This window comes from Coenobita brevimanus, chromosome 101 (assembly GCF_032717465.1).
Source record: "Coenobita brevimanus isolate Jiangsu-jjx chromosome 101, ASM3271746v2, whole genome shotgun sequence".
Lineage (NCBI taxonomy): Eukaryota > Metazoa > Arthropoda > Malacostraca > Decapoda > Coenobitidae > Coenobita > Coenobita brevimanus.
The window spans coordinates 18,159,139-18,179,138 of record NC_137054.1 but is presented as its reverse complement, the minus strand read 5'-3'; the positions used below and the strand labels follow the sequence as shown (position 1 = coordinate 18,179,138).

Genomic DNA, 20,000 nt, shown 5'->3' with positions numbered 1-20,000 from the left:
TTCTTTCAGCTTTTCCATTCTGATCTTCATCTCTCTCTTCCTCATTTCCTGTTCTCCCAAATGTCTTTTTCCTTCTCTTGCTCCCCCATGTAGTTCTCTCCTTTCCTCCGCCAATTTTCCTCTCAACATATTCATATTTTTCCTTCCTCGGTTCCTACACTCTATTTCCTCCTTCCCTCCCTTCCTCATTTCCATCTCTACCCCCCTCATTTTCTCTCCATTTCCTTCTACGTTTCTCCTTTCCTAATATTTTTTCCTAATTTTCTTCTCTTCGTTCCATTTCTTGGTTTCTTTCAACTTTCATTTTTTTCTCCTAATTTGTTCCTCCTTCTCTCCCTTTCTTCCTCTCGTGTCCCCCCCCTAGTCTCTCTCTCTCTCTCTCTCTCTCTCTCTCTCTCTCTCTCTCTCTCTCTCTCACACCAGTGCTTGGGTAACCCGGTCTTAAGCCAGTGGAGCGTCCTGTCTTACATCATGATAATTACGAGTTAATGATAATGACGGTGATGAGGGAGACTCGCCCCACCACCACATCCCTCATACCACCTTATACTGGTCCTGATACCACCCTTATACTGGTCCTGATACCACCCTTATACTGGTCCTGATACCACCCTTATACTGGTCCTGATATCGCCCTTATACACCCTTTACTCGCCCATCACCATATCTCTTATCCACCTCTCCTGCCCTTATACTGGTTCTGATATCGCCCTTATACTGGTCTTCATTCCCTTATATGCCGCACCATCAGGTCCCTCATACCACCTTATCCACCCTTATACTGACCTGATACTGCCTTTACTGGTCCTGATACTGCCCTTCTACTCCCTTCTACTGCCCTTACTCACCCATCACCAGATCCCTCATACCACTTCATCCGCACTTATACTATCCTTATACTGGTCCTAATGTCGCTCATTCTGGTCTTTATACTACCCTTACACCGCTCTTGCTTGCCTCATCACCAAACCACTAATACCATCTGCCCTTCTTCTCACCACCCTTATTATGGTCCTTATACTGTCATTACTGTTCCTAATACTGTCACATTCTGGTTTCACCAGTCCTTACCCTACCCTAATACCGCCTTCAATCATCCCCAACACCATCCCCATTCCATCCTTAGCGGTCCTGATACCAGTCTCTCCTTATACCACGCTGATAACTCCTGACAACGCCCTCATCCTCCGCCCAGTGAGGCTTGACCATCATCACGGGGCTCATTATAATTCTCACTATTTCTTAGGTCTCCATCACCGGCTCATAATCAGCCTCATTTCGACTTAAACCACTCCTATATCACCGACTAGCGAATCCACTCCTATATCACCTATTATATCACCACTCCTAAATCACCTACTAGCTATTCCACTTCTATATCACCTACTAGTTATTCCACTTCTATCAGTACCTCCCTAACTCTGTGCTAAACCCTCTGATGGGAATAGAAATCTTAGCTGTTTTAATCCTAGTTGCTCTTAGATTTTATTCAGAACTTCCAATATTCCCCAGACGACAGTAAATATTGTACCTCCAAAATTCTTGCTACCGATGGAACCTTATTCAGCTTAGGGACGGTATGTTGTCCTGCAAAGCTCATCTCCATTTTAAGGTTCTCTTTACACTTCTAACAAGGCCCAAAAATAATCTATAAAACGTAATCTGAGCATAACCCAAATCTCCATCAGCCTAAGATAACACAAAATAACACAGTCGCCATTAAGTTCCATCAAACTTATTCAAATTTAACACAGCCTCCAACAAGCCTCAGTCTCACATATATATGGATCTAGAAGTCAATTATCTTTTTGCTGCACCTAATCCCCGATCAACGTAATCCTCACCCTCACCCGCACTATGCAAAATATCCCTCTCACTGTATATACTGCGGCATCTGCATTGAGAGAGAGAGAGAGAGAGAGAGAGAGATCCCTGTGGTTCTGGTCCGCGTCGTGTGGAATTTCACCCTCTCTGCCTGCCTGCCTGCCTGCTTACCTGCCTGCTTGCTTGGGATTCGTCTACCTTTCTCGGCCAAGTTGAAGAGGTCGAATTACTGAGAGCGAGGCGAGTGAAAAGCGGTGTAGCAGGTGCGTCTGGGAGATCCCTGTGCTTGATATGATGTGAAACGATGTGAAACTTTATACATCTGAAACACACCGCCCAAGCCACACACACACACATCCAAGAATGCATGTATAACACACACAGACACACACACACACACACACGACTGCAGTTATAATACACACACACACACACACACACACACACGACTGCAGTTATAATACACACACACACACACACACACACACACACACACACACACGTTTAACAGTGCTCCTTAATCCCTTTACACCTTTTCAGTTCAGTAAGTACACGTGGTATTAAAAAATATTTCTGTGTCCTCGCTTGTCCCTGAACAGATCTTTAGGAGACAAACTTACAAATATCCTGGTGTGTCGAGAAATGCCCAGATTATTGGTACAAAAACACCATCTGTAAGCAACACTATTTTGAGGAAGAAGTTTCTCTCTCTGTCTCTGTCTGTCTGTCTCTGTCTCTCTGTCTGTCTGTCTGTTTGTCTGTCTGTCTGTCTGTCTGTCTCTCTCTCTCTCTCTCTCTCTCTCTCTCTCTCTCTCTCTCTCTGTTTGTCTGTCTGTCTGTCTGTCTGTCTGTCTGTCTGTCTGTCTCTCTCTCTCTCTCTCTCTCTCTCTCTCTCTCTCTCTCTCTCTCTCTCTCTCTCTCTCTCTCTCTCTCTCTCTCTCTCTCTCTCTCTCTCTCTCTCTCTGTCTGTTTGTCTGTCTGTCTGTCTGTCTGTCTGTCTGTCTCTCTCTCTCTCTCTCTCTCTCTCTCTCTCTGTCTGTTTGTCTGTCTGTCTGTCTGTCTGTCTCTCTCTCTCTCTCTCTCTCTCAAAAGAAAAAGACATATCCCTGAAGCGAACTTCCCTAATTTTACACAGATTTTCACTTGCTTAAACGAGCATAAAAAAGTACAACTACAGCCAAAGAACATTAACCCAGAGGTGACAAACACACAAAAAAGGTTGCGTTCACTAAAAATGCTACTTTCACCCGCTGTTCGTTTTTGAGTTACTGAGGTTGAAGCGTATAATTTAACGCTGTGATCTTCAGTCAACATAATTTCAACTACCCGAGGTAAGTCAGTCCAAGAAAAGGCTATTGCACGAGGCGAGAGTAGGTCAAAGAAGATTATAGGGAGTGGCCACAAATTAAGCTATGTTACGCGAGCCTTCATCCGCATTTAACTTGGAGAGAACATCGTACGGTCAGCTACACACCCAGCTAAATATAATCCAAGTACAAGCCGCTCTAAAGGTCAGGATTACTGTACACCCAAGCCACATTTCAAGCCAGGAACACATTACACCCAACCCACATTTCGAGCCCCGGACACAAGACTATGAAGCCAGATTTTAAGCCAGGAACACTCTACACTTAAGCCAGATCTCAAGCTGAGAACACAAGACAATGAAGCCACATTTCACGCCAGGAACATTAATAACCAAGCCACAACTGGAAAAAAAAAATGCAAATCCAAGCCACATCTCAGGCAAGAACTTCGTAATCAAGACACTTTCAAGCAACCCATCAAGCCAGTTATCAGTTAAATATCCTAATCCAGTCTTAAACAGGAACTCAAGAACCAACCCAGAATGACCTCTACCATCAAATCACCGAGCCAGAGTAACCGAATAACTCACAATGTCATGCCACTAAGCCATCACAAGCCAAGCCACCACCATCTTTTAGAGAGAGAGCAGCAGTGACCGGTGCTGGGGGAGGGGAGGGGAGGCTGTAAAGTTTTCCACCCCTAAGCCACCACATCCAACCAGAATCAAGCCTACCTACCACAAAGCCAATCATATCCCAAGCCGCCCAAACCACCACCTTTAAGCCACATCTTAAACAGACGTCAAGGACCAAGGCACCACCACCACATTCAACCAAGCCAGTGTCCAAGAATCAAAGCCTCATCAAGCCAGCAAGCCCCGTTCCAAGCCAAGCCAGCACCTTATACTGTGGAGAGCCGTAATGAGCGGTGTTGGGGGCACTGTATGATTTGCAAGCCGACCTATGCGGGGCAGATTACACGTGCCGGCTCCTTCTAACTGTGTACCCTCCTCTCCTCTCCTCTCCTCTCCTCTTCTCTTCTCTCCTCTCCTCTCCTCTCCTCTCCGCTTCGCTTCTCTTCTCTCCTCTCCTGGCCAGAAAGGGAGAGACAAAGGAAGAGGGGAAGAGAGAAGGAAGGAGACAGAAAGGTAAAAAGTGAAAATGGGAAAGGAGGAGAGGGAGAAGACAGATGATAAGAATGGTAAAGAGATGAGGAAAGTAATGTTGTGTGTGTGTGTGTGTGTGTGTGTGTGTGTGTGTGTGTGTGTGTGTGTGTGTGTGTGTGTGTGTGTGTGTGTGTGTGTGTGTGTGTGTGTGTGCGTGCGTGCGTGTGTGTGTGTGCGTGTGTGTGTGTGTGTGTGTGTGTGTGTGTGTGTGTGTGTGTGTGTGTGTGTGTGTGTGTGTGTGTGTGTGTGTGTGTGTGTGTGTGTGTGTGTGTGTGTGTGTGTGTGTGTGAGAGAGAGAGAGAGAGAGAGAGAAGGGGGAGATGTTCTCGTTCTCCTAGAAGGCTCCCCGGAACCCCTGCTTCTCCTTCTCAACCAGTTTTATTTCCGCCTACTGCTTATCAGAAAGTACTTTGATCTTAAAATGTATAGAAACAACAAGAGAATACTAAAAAACAGATTAAATCGCTAAGGAAGAGGTGTCAGGGAGCCTTATAATTCCACGCAGGTGCATAGAAGGCCCTCCACCTCCTCCGTCCACAGCCTCACGCCGTCTTCAAGGCTCGGTGGGGAGGCTCTGAGAAGTCACGAAAAATGCAACTGTGTGCGTGATAAGACCTGCCAAGAGACCCCTATATGGTGTAGCTATCGCCCCCTGTCTCAGACCCCTCCCCACCCGCCTCCCTCATCCCCTCCTCACCTTCACTCTCACCCTCATACCTGGGCCTGTTTTTTGCACGGGATTGATTTAAAGCGCTTTTATATGTATGCTCATAATTAATTTTACAATACAAGGTCTATACAGAAGTGACTTATCAGAGGAAATTATTAGGCTTGGGTGTATTTTTTTTCCTTTCATTTTCACTCTAGCTGGATTGTAAATTGTTTGGTAAATGCAGGTGAAAAATAGAAGTGTAAAACAGGGATCTGTTACACAACTTATACAAAAAGAAAAACAAGGCTGGCTGTGAAGTGTTTGGCAACTGTACCAGTAAATTTAAGCCAACGGTACAATGACGTATTTTCATCTATGTTCATGCTACTTTCAGGCGATTTCCTCTGGACAGACCTCTAATAATGAACGGATTAATGAAGGCTATATCTAACACTTCAATTGGAAAAGCCTCCCCTAAATTAAAGAAAATGGCCTGGTAAAGTTAACAATTTAGCAAAAAATATATTTTAAAAAAAGTCGTCATTGGACAGAAGCAGTTAAAAGTATAAACCAGGAATCTTACACACATTTTAAGCTCAAGAAAGTTTACGAGAAGGACGCCAGGTCGAAACTCTTACCACCTCTTGCAGGGCGAAAAAGTAACAGTGATATAAAACCGGACGAAGGAAGGAGGCGAGAGAGAAAACGGGTCGGGCGTTGGGCTATTCCATCCTGTTTTCGCTCTTAAAAGAGGTCTATTAAAATGTCTCGTTTACAGTATCGTGTTTTTAAGAGTGAATGGGCTTGGGTGTGGCTCTATTTTTCACTCTTTTCACTCTACCTTCGTTTCGTGTGAGCCTTCCATTCTCTCTCTCTCTCTCTCTCTCTCTCTCTCTCTCTCTCTCTCTCTCTCTCGTTTCTTGTCCTATCTTCACTCTTTCATTCTATTTTCACACTTCCTACGTTTATTCATTTTTTCCTTTTTCTCTAAGCCGGCTTGTTTTACTTGCAGCCCTCTGCTGTTATCTAATCCCTCTGTTTTGTTAGAAGGGATTTATCGAACTGGAGAGAATGGCTATAAGATTCATTAATCCCATCAGTATGAGAGAATATTCGTAAACTAAATAAAATCGTCTGCAGATGACACTGAATGAACCTAAAGAAGACATTAATATGGCTAAGTGGTTCGGTTTGATGTCTAGTTAAGTGGTTAAATCTGTTCGCGGTTAAGTGGCTATTTTTTTCTCTATATGCTGCCCCGTTGCATCTATATCTCTGGTGTGATATGAAGAGTAATGGGCAAGGAGTGTGGCAGTGTGGGAAGGGGTGGGAATGTTGCGTGAGCCCCGGGATGGCCAAAAGGTATTGTAAAGTGGAGATTAGCAGGCCTGCGGGCGGGGTGCTGGAGTGGAGAGGGGGGAGGGAGGAAAGGGAGAAGGATGGAGAGGAGAAGGAGAGAGGGAGAAGGATGGGAAGAGGTGGAGGGTTGGGAAGAAGGATAGGAAAGAAGGACTGAGGTGGAGGTAAATAGGGGTGGAGAAGGAGGGAAATGGTTAGGGTGAAGAAGGAAAATGGGGAGAGGTGGAGGATGAGAAGGATGGAAGGAGAAGGATTGAAGTGGACGTAAAGAAGGCGGAGAGGGAGGGGAATAGTGAGTGATGGGGAAAAATGGGAAGAGAGAAAGTCAGGGGGAGGGAGACGGAGAGTGAAAGGGAGTAAGGGTGAAGCAGGAAGACAGGAGGTAGAGGAACAGGAATAGGCAGAAGGTAAGGAACGGAAATTAAAAAAAAAAAAAGTGGATAAGGGAATAGGAAGGACAAGGAGAGAGAGAGAGGAGGTGGGGAAGAGGGAAATGGAGGGGTAGGTAAAGGAACAGAGAGAGGGAATGGAAGAGAAGAAGGATGGTGAGGAACAGAGAGAGGAGGTGGGGAAGAGGGAAATGGAGGGGTAGGTAAAGGAACAGGGAGAGGGAATGGAAGAGATGAAGGATGGTGAGGAACAGGGAGTGGGAGAAAGAGGGAGGGAATTGAAGGAGGGAGGTAGTTAGCTGCTGCCCTTCACTCCTGCCTCTCTCTCCCTACCTCCCTCCATCCACCATGCCTCTCTACTTACCTCCCTCCCTCCCTCCACCCTGCCTCTCTCTCCCTGTCTCCCTCCCAGCCTCCCGCCACAGTCTATGCCACTCTTACACTCATTTCCACTAAGCATATGCGCAGTACACAAGGACGTTCAGTAAAAGTGAGACATTCATAGTTGGAACACATTTGGACAAACCATTCCGTAAAAGCAAACGAAATTATAAAACTAGTACGATTTTCTTCAACTCCCTGACACTATGAATTCTTACTCGGTTAATAAAATCGTCTGTCTTATATCCCCTCCAAAACAAAATATCCCTCATCCCTCATCCAATCCTACATTGCCCCATGAGGAGTGTAGGACCCGGGGCTAGGCAAGTTGGTCCTGACATTTAAGATGAGAGTGACCAGTCTCACTCATCCCTGAGTGGCATTACATGAGCAATAAACCTCAACCATCCCTTGGATATAAACCTTCACCGGCTCAATCCGATTGGAGTGCCTTAATTACCCACTAAACCACCAGGCACCTTAATTTGGTTATATGGTTACCACCCAGCTTAGTAAATGGTTTCCTGGTGTACAGGAAACCATTTGGCTTGTCACTCAGTATAAAGTCATCCATAGGCTGAAAACAAAACAAGTCGACAGTGACAACAAAGGTTTAACTCTTTTTCTTTCCGGTAAGTTATTTTCGGCTACATAAAATCATCTACTCTGAGCTTAACTCCTCAGCAAAAGGTTAAGCGAGATAGATGATAACCCTTTTTGCTGCGGTGAGTTAATGTGAGATGAATGAAAGAGCCTAACTTTAACGAAATGAAATTATAAGTAAACACAGTCAAAGGGTAAAGGCAAACCACACACACACACACACACACACACACACACACACACACACACACACACACACACACACACACACACACACACACACACACACACACACACACACACACACACACACACACACACACACACACACACACACAAAGGCCATTAGAAAGCAAACACTTCTCCTTAAACAGCAGTAGAAAGCAAACTTTTCCTTCGTCTACAAAGCCAGTCAAAAGTAAAAAAAAAAAAAAAAAAGTCTACTCTCGCCTCTAACACGCCATTTACTAGTCATCGCAAAAACAAAAAAACAAAACAAAAAACAAAAAACTGCTGGGAGGAAAAAAAAAAAGTTACAGCTGACCGGGCAGTGTAAATCATCTTCCCGTAGTCCCCGAGATGGAAAAAATGTCAGCGCCCCGCCTATGAGAAAAAAAAAAAAATAGTGGTAGGGCCTAAGGGTGATGGTTGCAGTGGTTGTGAGAGAGAGAGAGAGAGAGAGAGAGGAATATGAGTAGGACTGTGGTAGTGTTGGAAGAGATGGTGTGAGGGAAAGAGAAACATAAGAAAGTTTGTGCTAATGGAAGAGGTTGAAAGATAGTGGCAGTTGCAATGATGGTGGAAGTAGCTCTGTGTGTGTGTGTGTGTGTGTGTGTGTGTGAGAGAGAGAGAGAGAGAGAGAGAGAGAGAGAGAGAGAGAGAGAGAGAGAGAGAGATTGTGGGTCCCTTGCGTCGCTCTAGGCTGTACCGGGTAACTTTCATCCTATAGGTGATAAGACTCGGCTGTATCATTAGACAGCAGAGGGACCAGTTTGGAGTCTTGCTGGAACACTGGGACCCCAACCAACACCGTCTCTGCCTCCACCTACTTCGTGTTAACTAGCATTCCACTCTCACGAATCATTTCAGTTATTCCTATTTCACTCTCTAAGTCTGTTACTATTTCTCTGGCTCCCCTGTCGTCTACGGTATTGTCATTACTTTTATCACTGCAAGTCCGCTTCCTTCTTCAGTTATGTTAATTCTTCATCTCATCAACTCATTTCGGGTAAACAGGATTTTTCTTACAATCTCACTTCTTGTCATTGTATTTTCTCTGTCACTGTAATTACCTCTTTTCTACTGTCTCTCCTCTTCATCGCCCTTTTCCTCCTCTCCCAACTACTTCGTTTTACAATGCCTCTTTTCTATGACTCTCTAGCGTTCTACTTCTCTTTTCCTGCTACTGTCTCTATCTCCCCTTCCATTCATCGTACAAACTTTATCGCTTTCACTCTCTTTCTAACTTCATTTCTGGGCGTCACATTTTCACTGCTAATATTCCTTTCTCTCTGTTTCCATTTCTATTCACGTTTTAATATTATATGTCTTTTCTTGTTCCTAAGCACTTTCATTCACACTCGTTGAAAATGCTAGGGACAAGTTTTTTTGGCTATTCATTCCTCCCTTTACTATTCTCATTCTTTTCCCCCCATCTTCATCTTTTTCTGTTTTTCCCTTACTGCCTCTCTTTCTCCTTTTTTCACCGATGCTTTTCTCCTTCTCTTCCTCGCTCTCTTGCTGCCGGTCCCCTTAACCTATACTCCTGCCTCCACCCCTTCCACTGCCTTCCCAGCACCACCGATTACCCTAAAACAAGAAAAAAAGGAAAAGAAAAAAAAGGAGAACCATATCCCCAGGGTAGCAGAGAATGATCGGTTGCATAAGATATTAAATAAGGTGGCGATGGGCAGATGGAGTGAGGAGGTCCACGATCCCTCCCATAACTCATTGGAAAAGGGTGGTAGGGAAGGATAGAAAGGCTGGAGGGGGTTATAGGGAGGGATAGGAGGGCGTGGGGAGGGCGGGTGGAGCTTGCGTGGGAGCAGTAGGGTAGGGAATAAAAGGTATAATGGATAACAGGATGGCTAGACTGAATGGGGGAAGGACAGGAGGAGCCTGGAAGAATGAGAAACTAAAGGGAGGGATAGGAGGGCGTGGGGGGAGAAGGAGGAGCTTGCATGGGAGCAATAGGGTAGGGAATAAGAGGGATAATGGGTAATGGGATGGCTGGAAGGAACTGGGAGAAAAATAGAAAGAGACAAGGAGGGTAAGGATGTAAAGGGAGGGATGGGAGGGCGTGCGGAAAGCGGGTGGAGTTTGCATGCGTGTGTGGGTGTGGGTGTGTAAAGGTTGCACTCGGAATATCAATGAAGACACAGCCAAATATGAAATGAATCGGCCACAAGACAGTATGGTGGGTTTCCCTTTCATTCAGGACCTTCCCCCTGTCGTGGTGTGTGACTCAGTGGTAAATAAATAAACAAATAGGAAAATCAATAGCAGTTATCATCACCGCACTCATTCCACATCACAATAAAGTGGGGTGGGGAGGACGCAAAACAGGAAGAAGCAAACGCATAAGATACAAAACCAATATGCTGGTGAATCATAGCACCCCCTCTTTCTCTCTCTCTCTCTTTCTCTCTCTCTCTCTCTCTCTCTCTCTCTCTGTTACAAAATCACCCCCAAACGCAACCTACCGTAAAAATCGACAGAACTACCCGGCCACAATCACCACCAGCAGCACGTATGCGACCTAAACCCCCTCCGGCTACCTTTCAAGGCTTTTCCTCAATATAAATAACAAAAGGCGAATTAGAACAAGCCTGAGAGACATATGGCTCTATTTTTCCTCCTCTCTCTCTCTCTCTCTCTCTCTCTCTCTCTCTCTCTCTCTCTCTCATAATACTCTGCCGTCAGATTAGTACCTGCCGTCCCTTTCATCATCTTCGTTATTTTCACCATTACTAATTTTCCTCATCCAGACACATGGCCTTTCACATCCACGGTAGTCTGTCTGCTCTAATCTCCTTTCTCTTCACCCACACCCAGCCACATTCCTCTCCAGTCTCTCTCTCTCTCTCATACATCCAAAGCATTACTCTTTCTCTTCATTCAATCTCATTACTTCAGTATTAGTTAAACTACTTTGTCTCTCCCCTATTTCTCTCACCATTCTTATCTCTCACTCTCAAAACACTCTCTCTCTCTCTCTCTCTTTCTGACCGCAGACAGGCAGCGTACTAGAGGACTTCTGACCTATACGAAGTGGTGTGGTGTGGCCACTATTGTCGCTCGAGCGTGGCGAGAGAGAGAGAGAGAGAGAGAGAGAGAGAGAGAGAGAGAGAGAGACAACCTTCACTGCTTTAGTACCCGAGTGAGCCGGGGGGAGGGGAGAGAGGGCTGGGGAGAGGAGAGGGGCTGGGATAGAGGGAGGAAGAAATAGTGAGAGAGAGAGGGATGGGTGCGGAGTAGGGGGAACCAGTTTGAGGTGGGGTAGGGTTGGATGGGTGGGAGGGTATAGGTGGGTGTGGATGAGTGAGATAGGGTGGTGGTGGGTGGATGGGTGGGGTAGAGGTGGGTGAGGTTTGGTATGGCTGGGTAGAAGTGAATGGGTGGCGAGCTAGGTGAGGTAAGGTAGGATTGGGTGGGGGTAAGTGAATGGATGGGCGAGATAGGGAAGTGGTGGATGGATGGGCGAGATAGGGAAGTGGTGAATGGATAGGCGGTGTAGGGTAGGGCTGCGTCGAGGTGGGTTTAAAACAGGTGAAGCTGGGGATAGATAGACAGACAGACAGACAGACAGGTAGTTGTGCAGGGTAGATGGATGGGTGTTGGATGGAAGATATGAGTAGGTTGGCCAGAGGGATAGTGGTTAATGGGTTGGCTGGACAGAATGGGGGGAGATAGATAATGAGTGGGATGGGGGAGAGAAAGAGAGGAAGAGTAACAGTAGATAAGCTAGTGGAGTGGAGTAGGTGGGGTGGGAGGTGTGGGGAAGGTGTGGGGGTGGGTGGGGGTAGTGGATTGGAAGGGTAGGGGTGAGATACCGGTTAACCGAGCACGGTAGGGTGGGGCAGGAAATGTGTGTGTGGTGGTGTGTGTGTGTGTGTGTGTGTGTGTGTGTGTGTGTGTGTGTGTGTGTGTGTGTGTGTGTGTGTGTGTGTGTGTGTGTGTGTGTGTGTGTGTGTGTGTGTGTGTGTGTGTGTGTGTGTGTGTGTGTGTGAGAGAGAGAGAGAGAGAGAGAGAGAGAGAGAGAGAGAGAGAGAGAGAGAGAATGTGCATTTCAGAACATTCACGGTAGTAAAGGTGAGTGAGACAGTAGAAGTATGAGTGAAATGAGAAGTGAGAGAGTTGTCAGTGTGGCAGTGAGAGGGGATAAGAAGAGAGAGAGAATTTGACATGTGGGCGTGTGTGGGAGTGAGAGAGGATGAGAAAAGTTAGAGAGAATGAGAAATGGGAGTGAGACAGAGAGGCAGAGAAGTGGGCGTGTGTGGGAGTGAAGGAGAAAGGGGGAGACCTCACTTCTTGGCTTTACCCGAGGCCAACTGACCAGATGGGCAACAGAGAGAGAGAGAGAGAGAGAGAGAGAGAGAGACTACAAGAAAATAATTAACTGATGACTTACAGGACAAAGGAGAAAAAAATCAAAACTATAGGACGAAAATTACTGCTGAGAGAGAGAGAGAGAGAGAGAGAGAGAGAGAGAAAGAGGTGGTGTGTGCCAGGTGATGAATGAGTTGAGGGAATGAAGGGGTTAAACTGACCTAGGGGTGAGTTAGTATCAATTACATGACGACATCCATAACAGTAACTAGGGCAACAACAACAACAACAACAACAACAACAACAACAACACTACAGAATAGTACACACACACACACACACACACACACACACACACACACACACACACACACACACACACACACACACACACACACACACACACGATAATAACCACAAGAATGCCCTCCCCCCTACCACAATACGCAAAGAAAAATACCATGCCGTGTACACTATAGATATCTTCCAATTCCAGTACGCCTGAACGCTCATATGTGCTCAAGATTACATGTAAATCTGCACACGAGTTTTTACAAGGTTTGTGTGAGATGTCTTGACCCACCGGAAATATGGCTGATAAGTTTTTACATCTACACAAACACGTTCTCCCCTTTTCACGAATTTACATAAGCGTAGTTTGATGTCTTACTAAACAGTGTAGAAAAGGCGGGAATTGTGTTTTTATAGGTCTCCGGAAGCCAGGTGAAGTCTTCTAATTACGAGCAGAGAATTATATAATGTAACACCTTTCACCCTAATAGCATAGCCAGCGGGTTGAATGTGATAGTACAATTGCGGACAAAAATAATGTTCCACTTTATAGTCAAATATATAACTCTAGGATAATGATCTGAAATGGTCGTTGGGCTTCAAAAATTATATACATTATTTGGGTTTCGATAGTCACTACTTACTGTCTCATTAATTTTTGGTTATGAGGTGGATCAGTATTTGTCCACAATCGTACCTGAACAACGGCGACGGGTACTGACCTGCGGACACATCTTGCACTGGTATTTCCTCGCCGATCCGTTGTTGGCCTGGTTCTGTCCTATACCCGGGGGCGTGGGCGGCATCTTAGCGGCGTTGATGGGCTGTGGGACGATGAGCATGGATGGCGTTGAGACCGTGGGCGGCGAGGCTGACGACGCCGACCCGTTGCTGCGGGCGTAGAGGGACGCCGGCGCCATGTTGTGGGGAATCTCTAGTCCTCCACGCCCGTCCAGCCCACGCCCATCTAGCCGATCGTCCAGGCTGTTGGGGTGGCCTGTGGAAGGAGAGAAGAGATAAGAAGCTGGCAATAGCAAATATTGACAACATCCCTCATAAAGACTGGGGATAAGTGTTGAAAATTATAATATAATCTAAAAAAAATAAAACGTGTATAAATACAAATTTTAACTATGAATATCCAAATGTTTATGGATAATCTAATAAGCCTTTACATAATGTAAAATATTTCCAAAAATATCTAAGTCTGGACTGGAATCAAGCGCTTCCATCCCTATATAAGTACGCCTTCATTACGAATAATCTCTAAAAACACACATTTATACAGATGCACCAATATACTCGTATAGTTAAACGTTTACCTTATCAATATCGATGTCTAGATGTATAGATGTAAAAAACAGTATCCTTAACAGTATCAACAACTGAACTAAACCACGTCATTATTTACAAGGAATGTGTCGCAGTTTAACCCTCCATTTGTCATTTCTATACCATATACTTACAGGCTGCTGCCATGGAAGGTAAAAGTGACCCCTCTAGCTTTCTACGCTCCACTACCTTCTTCCCTCCCTCCCTCCCTCCCAAGGTGTCCATAGAAGCTGGGTATCTAGTTCATTTCTGACCCGTTTCTTCTCTGACGTACACACACACACACACACACACACACACACACACACACACACACACACACACACACACACACACACACACACACACACACACACACACACACACACACACACACACACACACACACACACACACACACTAATAAAATGCAAAAAAAAAAAAATCTTTGTAGTCGTGGCAGCAGAATGTGCAAGGGCGAATAGATTGATGGATAGATTACTTAGATGGATGAACTAAATGTGGATCGGGTGAGTGGATGTGACAAGGTGGTTCGGGCAGGTGGAGAAACTGGAATGGGTAGCTAAAATGTGTGGAGGCGTTGAGGATGCCGAGTGACAGAGAGAACATGGGTGGAGTTTAATGGTTCGTGGAGAAGTGGATGAGGAAGTGGATAAAATGGATTTGGAAATGGGTAAAGTAAAATGACACACAGGGGAAAATGGGTAATATGAACAGGCTGAATGGGTGAGTAGACGAAGAGAGGTTGACGAAACTGGAAGCTGGAAGGAGGAGAGAAGGAAATGGGTGGAGAGAACAAGGTAACAGACAGGAAAATGGATAGCAGGGTGGATGCATTAAATCTAAGAATGGATAGCCGAAAAATGTGATGAGACTAGATTGGGTGGAGCTGGTCATGGGTGGAGTGAACAAGGTGACAGGGAGGAGAATGGATAGTATGTGTAGGTGAGGTGGATAGATAATTTAGAGGGAGAGAGCGTGGAGCTGAATAGTGGGCCAAGAAACTAAAATAGCTGGGGGTGTAAATGAGTGGAGTGAGTAGGATGACAGGACATAAAAATGGATAGTGTTAGTGGGAGAAGTGGGTGGAGAAACTGGAAATAGGTGAGCTAAGAGTGGGTGGAGTTAGAAATGATGACCAAGAGACGGAAATGGAAAAGAGAACAAGTGGGCAAGGGTGTGGTGGATGGACTTATGTGGAGAGTCGAGTTAGAAGTGGATGAGGTAAGACATGACGACTGGTAAAGAGAAAAGGGTGGAAATAGAGGTGGGGTCAAGTGGGTAGATAAGGAGAAGAGGAAGAGGTAGAGTGTGGGGTAGGTAAGATGGAGGGACAGAGGTGGGATGGAGCAGGTAGATAAGGAGAAGAGGAAGAGGTAGGGTAAAGGGCAAGTAGGGTGGAGGAATGAGGTGGGGTGGAGTGGGTGGACAAGGAGAATGGGAAGAGGTAGGGTGGAGTAGGCAGGTAAATGGGGTTCAGCAGGAAGGCAGGGTGTTGTGGGCTAGGAATCAGACATATGTGGCAAAGTGGGACTGAAGGACTATGAGAAAAATGAGAACGGATGAAGTGACTAGAAATGAAATAAGGATAATATAAATGAAAAATGGGAGTTGGTGGGTGGCCGGCATGGTCAAAATAAGAGAACAAAATGAAAAGTGCAAGAAAGTAAGTGAAGAAACCAAAATGTGCTAAGTGAAATGAAGGCGAAAGAGAGGAAAATGAGTGGAGTGAGTGAACATGGAAGTGTGGTTCAACGAAAAAGAAAAGCCAGTGATGTAAAAAGGTAGGTGCAGGATTAAGTAAAAAATGAGTGAGGTAAGACAAGGAATGGATCGAGTTAGTGAATGAATGGAGTGAGTGAGTACATGAGTGAGTGAGTGAGTGTATGAGCGAGTAAATGGGTGACTGTGCCAGTGAGTAGATGGTTGCGTGGGGAGGCATGTGACCCAAGAGGGAGAGGAAAACCAGTGGTGTATACGAGCATATAAACCAGAATGAGTCCAGTAGTATATAAGAAAATGAGAGTGAGGAAGTAAGTGGGGGTGTAAGATCCATTGCCCTGTTCCCTTAACCTCTCTACCACCAGCTCTATTATTCACTGAGAACAGCCACGCCGCCAGAGAGAGAGGGGGTGGGATGGGGTGGAATGGGGAGGCGGTGGGGAGGGGTTCGTGCCCAGCTTTCACTCACTCAGAACCCAGGAACCTTAACTCTATACGGTAGCTCTCATCCCTCACACTGTCACTTTGGTCAACCTCTCCACAATGAGGAGTCTCCCTGCACCTGAATAAAATCGTCTGACCGTGGAATGAATTCGATTTTAAAAGAAGATATCGAAATGAGGGGTTTGTGAGTTCATTTTTAACCCCCTGAGTACTAAACGTCTCTCCTGGGTCAGTAGTGTACATAGGCAGTAGTCAGAACAAACAAAAAATGGATATCATCGTATTGCAAGTGTTGTATAAGCGACTGCCTTAGAGCTCTTTGAAAAAAATCATGCACAGCAGTACAGTACTTTTGCTCATAATGTGTTGAGTACATGAATGACTCACCTACAAAACATAAAAAGAAATCATAATGTCTGATTCAATTAATGATTCACCTACCAAAACGAAGTCATTATATGAAAGGGATTCCATAAAACACACACACACACACACACACACACACACACACACACACACACACACACACACACACACACACACACACACACACACATCCATCCCCGCTGACAGTGTGGTTATTCTGAATATTAATAACAACGTCTCCACTAGGAAGCACGACCCTCCCACCAGGAAATCAACACATGCAAGTCACAAGACCCAACATACACTGCTATTTTTGCAAGCGCGGCCTCCGACTCCCATTGCAACGAGAGCAGGCAAACAGGCGGGAAGGTGAGGGTGAAGGGAAGGGAGGTAAAGGAGGAAAGGAGGAGGGGGGGATCTGCAGGGGAGGGAGGGGAGATTCGTGAAAGAATGAAGGTGAAGGAGAAGGAAGGAGAGGGGTCTGTGATGGAAGGATGGTAAGTGAGAAGAAGAGGACGGAGAGTGAAGGAAGGATAGCAAAGAAAGGATGATGGGAAGTTTAAAGTGGAGAAGGGGAAGGGGAAAAGGAAGGGAAGATGAAGGAAAGACGAGAATTGTTAAAGGGGTGGGAGGGGAGGGGAGGGGAGGAGAGGAGAGGGGAGAGGGAGAAAAAGGAAAGAAGGACCTGGAACATTAGGGGCAGGGGAGGGAAGGGAAAAGAAGGGGAGGGGACGATAGAGGCAGGGAAGGCTAACAGAAGAAAAGGGAGGTGGAAGACAAGAGTGAGACTGAGTGACAGGAGAGAGGTCTAGTGGAGAAGAGTGGCAGGTGAGAGTGAGATGAAAGGTGAATGGAAAGTGAAAGACAGTACGGAGGAGAAAGAATATAGGCAAGTGAGTGAGAATGAAGGGTATGACTATTAAAGAGGGTGAACGGAAAGTGAGAAAAAAAAAGAATGAGAGTGCAAGTGAAAAAGAGAGCAAGTGAGAGGTCAGGGCAGCTTAAACATAAAGAGAGAAGAGAGCGGTGGCACACAACAGAGAAAAAACAAGTGGGTTACAGGAAAGTAAGAGTGAAAACGAAGGTGGGCGGAAAGAGTGAGAAAAAAAAGAGATAACACCGAAGGGATAAAGATGACAAACTAGGGGTAGAGGAGGATACGAATGTGAGAAAGAAAGAAAGAGGGAGAGAAAGAAAGAAAAAAGAAAATTCATAAGAGATAAAGGGCAAGAGTGTGCCAAAAAGTATGAGTATGAATTAAGAATGAGCGATAAGGACGCCAAGGAAAAAAAATAGAAAATAAAAATAAATAGCTCACGTCAAGATCTAACAAATAAGCAGACAAGAAAAAAAAAGGGAAGCTGAAAGTGAAAATACACAAGAAAATAAAAAATAAAATACCAGCAGAGTAAACAAGACCTATAATGGGCAGGCTCAAAACAGGCAACCATTACGAAAGAGGCTGAACCAAGGAAAAAAAAGAAAGAAAAAATAGATACAATGGGGATCAAGTCTCTGGAATTAATCTACTCAGTAACAGGAACGAAAATATCTCTCTCACACAGGAAAAAAAAAAACTCAGATAAACCCACACAACCTCTCTCTCTCTCTCTCTCTCTCTCTCTCTCTCTCTCTCTCTCTCTCTCTCTCTCTCACGCACACACACACACACACACACACACACACACACACACACAAATAATTTCAGACCTACACATGGCTTCGAGAGACAAACCACAACGAAAGGGAAGGTGCGTAGGGGGATGGAAAACAGGTGGAGAGAGAGAGAGAGAGAGAGAGAGAGAGAGAGAGAGAGAGAGAGAATAAAACTTACCCCCAACCTCCCCCACATCAAAAAAATTTAAACCCACACACACACTATCACAAGACAACCCACCTGTACCTGCAAAATGAGAGGGAAGGTGCGTAGGTAGGATGGCTGGGGGGAGGGGGGGATGGAGGCAGGTGTATGGTATAAACAAGGGAGGGAGGGAGGAAGAGAAAGAAGGAGGGAGAGACAGAGAGAGGGAGAGGGAGGGAGGCTGAACGGTCCGCCAACTTAGGGCCTTACCGTTCGAGTGCAGCTTTTTGTCCCCCTCCTGGTTACTCTACCCAGGCGCGTCCCGACCCTCGCTTCCCACGCCCCCCACACCCTAAAATACACCCAAATATCCTCCCCATCAACCACTCCAAGGCCTCCAAAATCCACCCCATCACCCGGACCTCGGCAACAACCCTTCATCCAAAAATATCACACCCCGTTTTTCCACCCGCGCATCCGGATTCATGCAAGGAAGTCAAAGGGCGTGGACGCATTCGGACAAGCCCGGTTCACTTCTTGCAGGCTGAGGGCGGGTGTCAGAGCAAACCGAATATCCTTGGGAGGAATGTCAAGGAATGACAGAAAAAACTGAGAGCGGTCCCGGTGCAGCTCTATACGGGAAGGTTGAACCAGGGGGCGTATTCACAAACCCTCTGGAGTTTAAGGCTCTCAAGTGGCACAGGAATTCGTAACACCTCTTCTTGAGCGATTTATTTTGCGTATAAAACACTAATAATCTTCTTGTACGATTCTGATAAACTATATCGGTATCAAAAAATATAAGTGGCACACAAGAGGACAGGAAGGGACAATATGCAAAATAAATCACTAAGGAAGAGCGCTAGGAAGTCTTTTATGCAAACGAATAAACGAAATTAAGTTATGAATGAGAGTTTTATTATATTTTCGCTCATACCACTGCTAAACACTTCACAACCAACATAGAATGATTATTTTTTTCTTTTAATGCAAGGAAGAAGGAACTAAAGGCCAGAAGTAAAGTCAAGTATAGGACAAAACTAGAGAATTCCTGATGATACCTTAACTGTTATGGAGAGAGTTACAGACCTGATTATAGTAGAACTGGTTGAGATCGTTCATGAATACGAGTCCAGGTAAGATCGGGAGGGGGGTATAGGGAGGGAGCTGCAAAGGGGCAGGGAGGGGGGTCGTAGGGGTGTGTGAGAGAGGGGGTGGAGGGAGGTGAAGGTGGAGGAGGTAAGGGCAGGACCTTTAAACTCTGCAAAAGCCCCCACCCACCCACCATTGCCTCCTTCAGTGCTAATTAACCTCTGCAATACGTGCAATACGATTACATCATTTCCTTTAAAGTATTCTTATGATTTTCTTCAACTTAGGGGATATTTTTCTAACTGGAGAGGTTAGATACAGCCTTCATTAAACCCCTTCACTACGAGATATCAGAAGCTCAAAAAAATGTCAAGTTACGCCCAGAATAGATATAAAATGATGACCTCGCCCAACAGCGCCTTTCAACTCAGCAGAAGCCCTCTCGACCTCACCTCCGTCACTGCCAATTAAATATCAAAACCTTCGTGAAATTAATGTGGTCACGAATTGGGTGGAAACTACGTGTGAGGGAAACTTGATATGGGTATTTTGAAGGGGAGATGGATATTGTGTTGGGTATTTGGATATTGTGTTGGATTAGGTGTGTTACTTTTGCTTGGATGTGTTATTGAAAGAGAGAGAGAGAGAGAGAGAGAGAGAGAGAGAGAGAGAGAGAGAGAGAGAGATACACAAAGAAGAGAGCGAGACAACAAAACATACTTG

At 45.5% G+C, this 20,000-nt stretch overlaps 1 protein-coding gene across 1 annotated transcript in view; it reads right to left on the bottom strand.

Moving 5' to 3' along the window:
* LOC145414840 (zinc finger protein rotund-like) overlaps positions 1–20,000 on the bottom strand; it is a 369,204-nt gene that overhangs the window by 64,493 nt on the left and 284,711 nt on the right. The window contains exon 4 of the mRNA XM_080284261.1: positions 13,243–13,517. Within this exon, the coding sequence (XP_080140387.1) occupies positions 13,243–13,517 (275 nt within the window). The remainder of the gene's footprint in view (positions 1–13,242; positions 13,518–20,000) is intronic.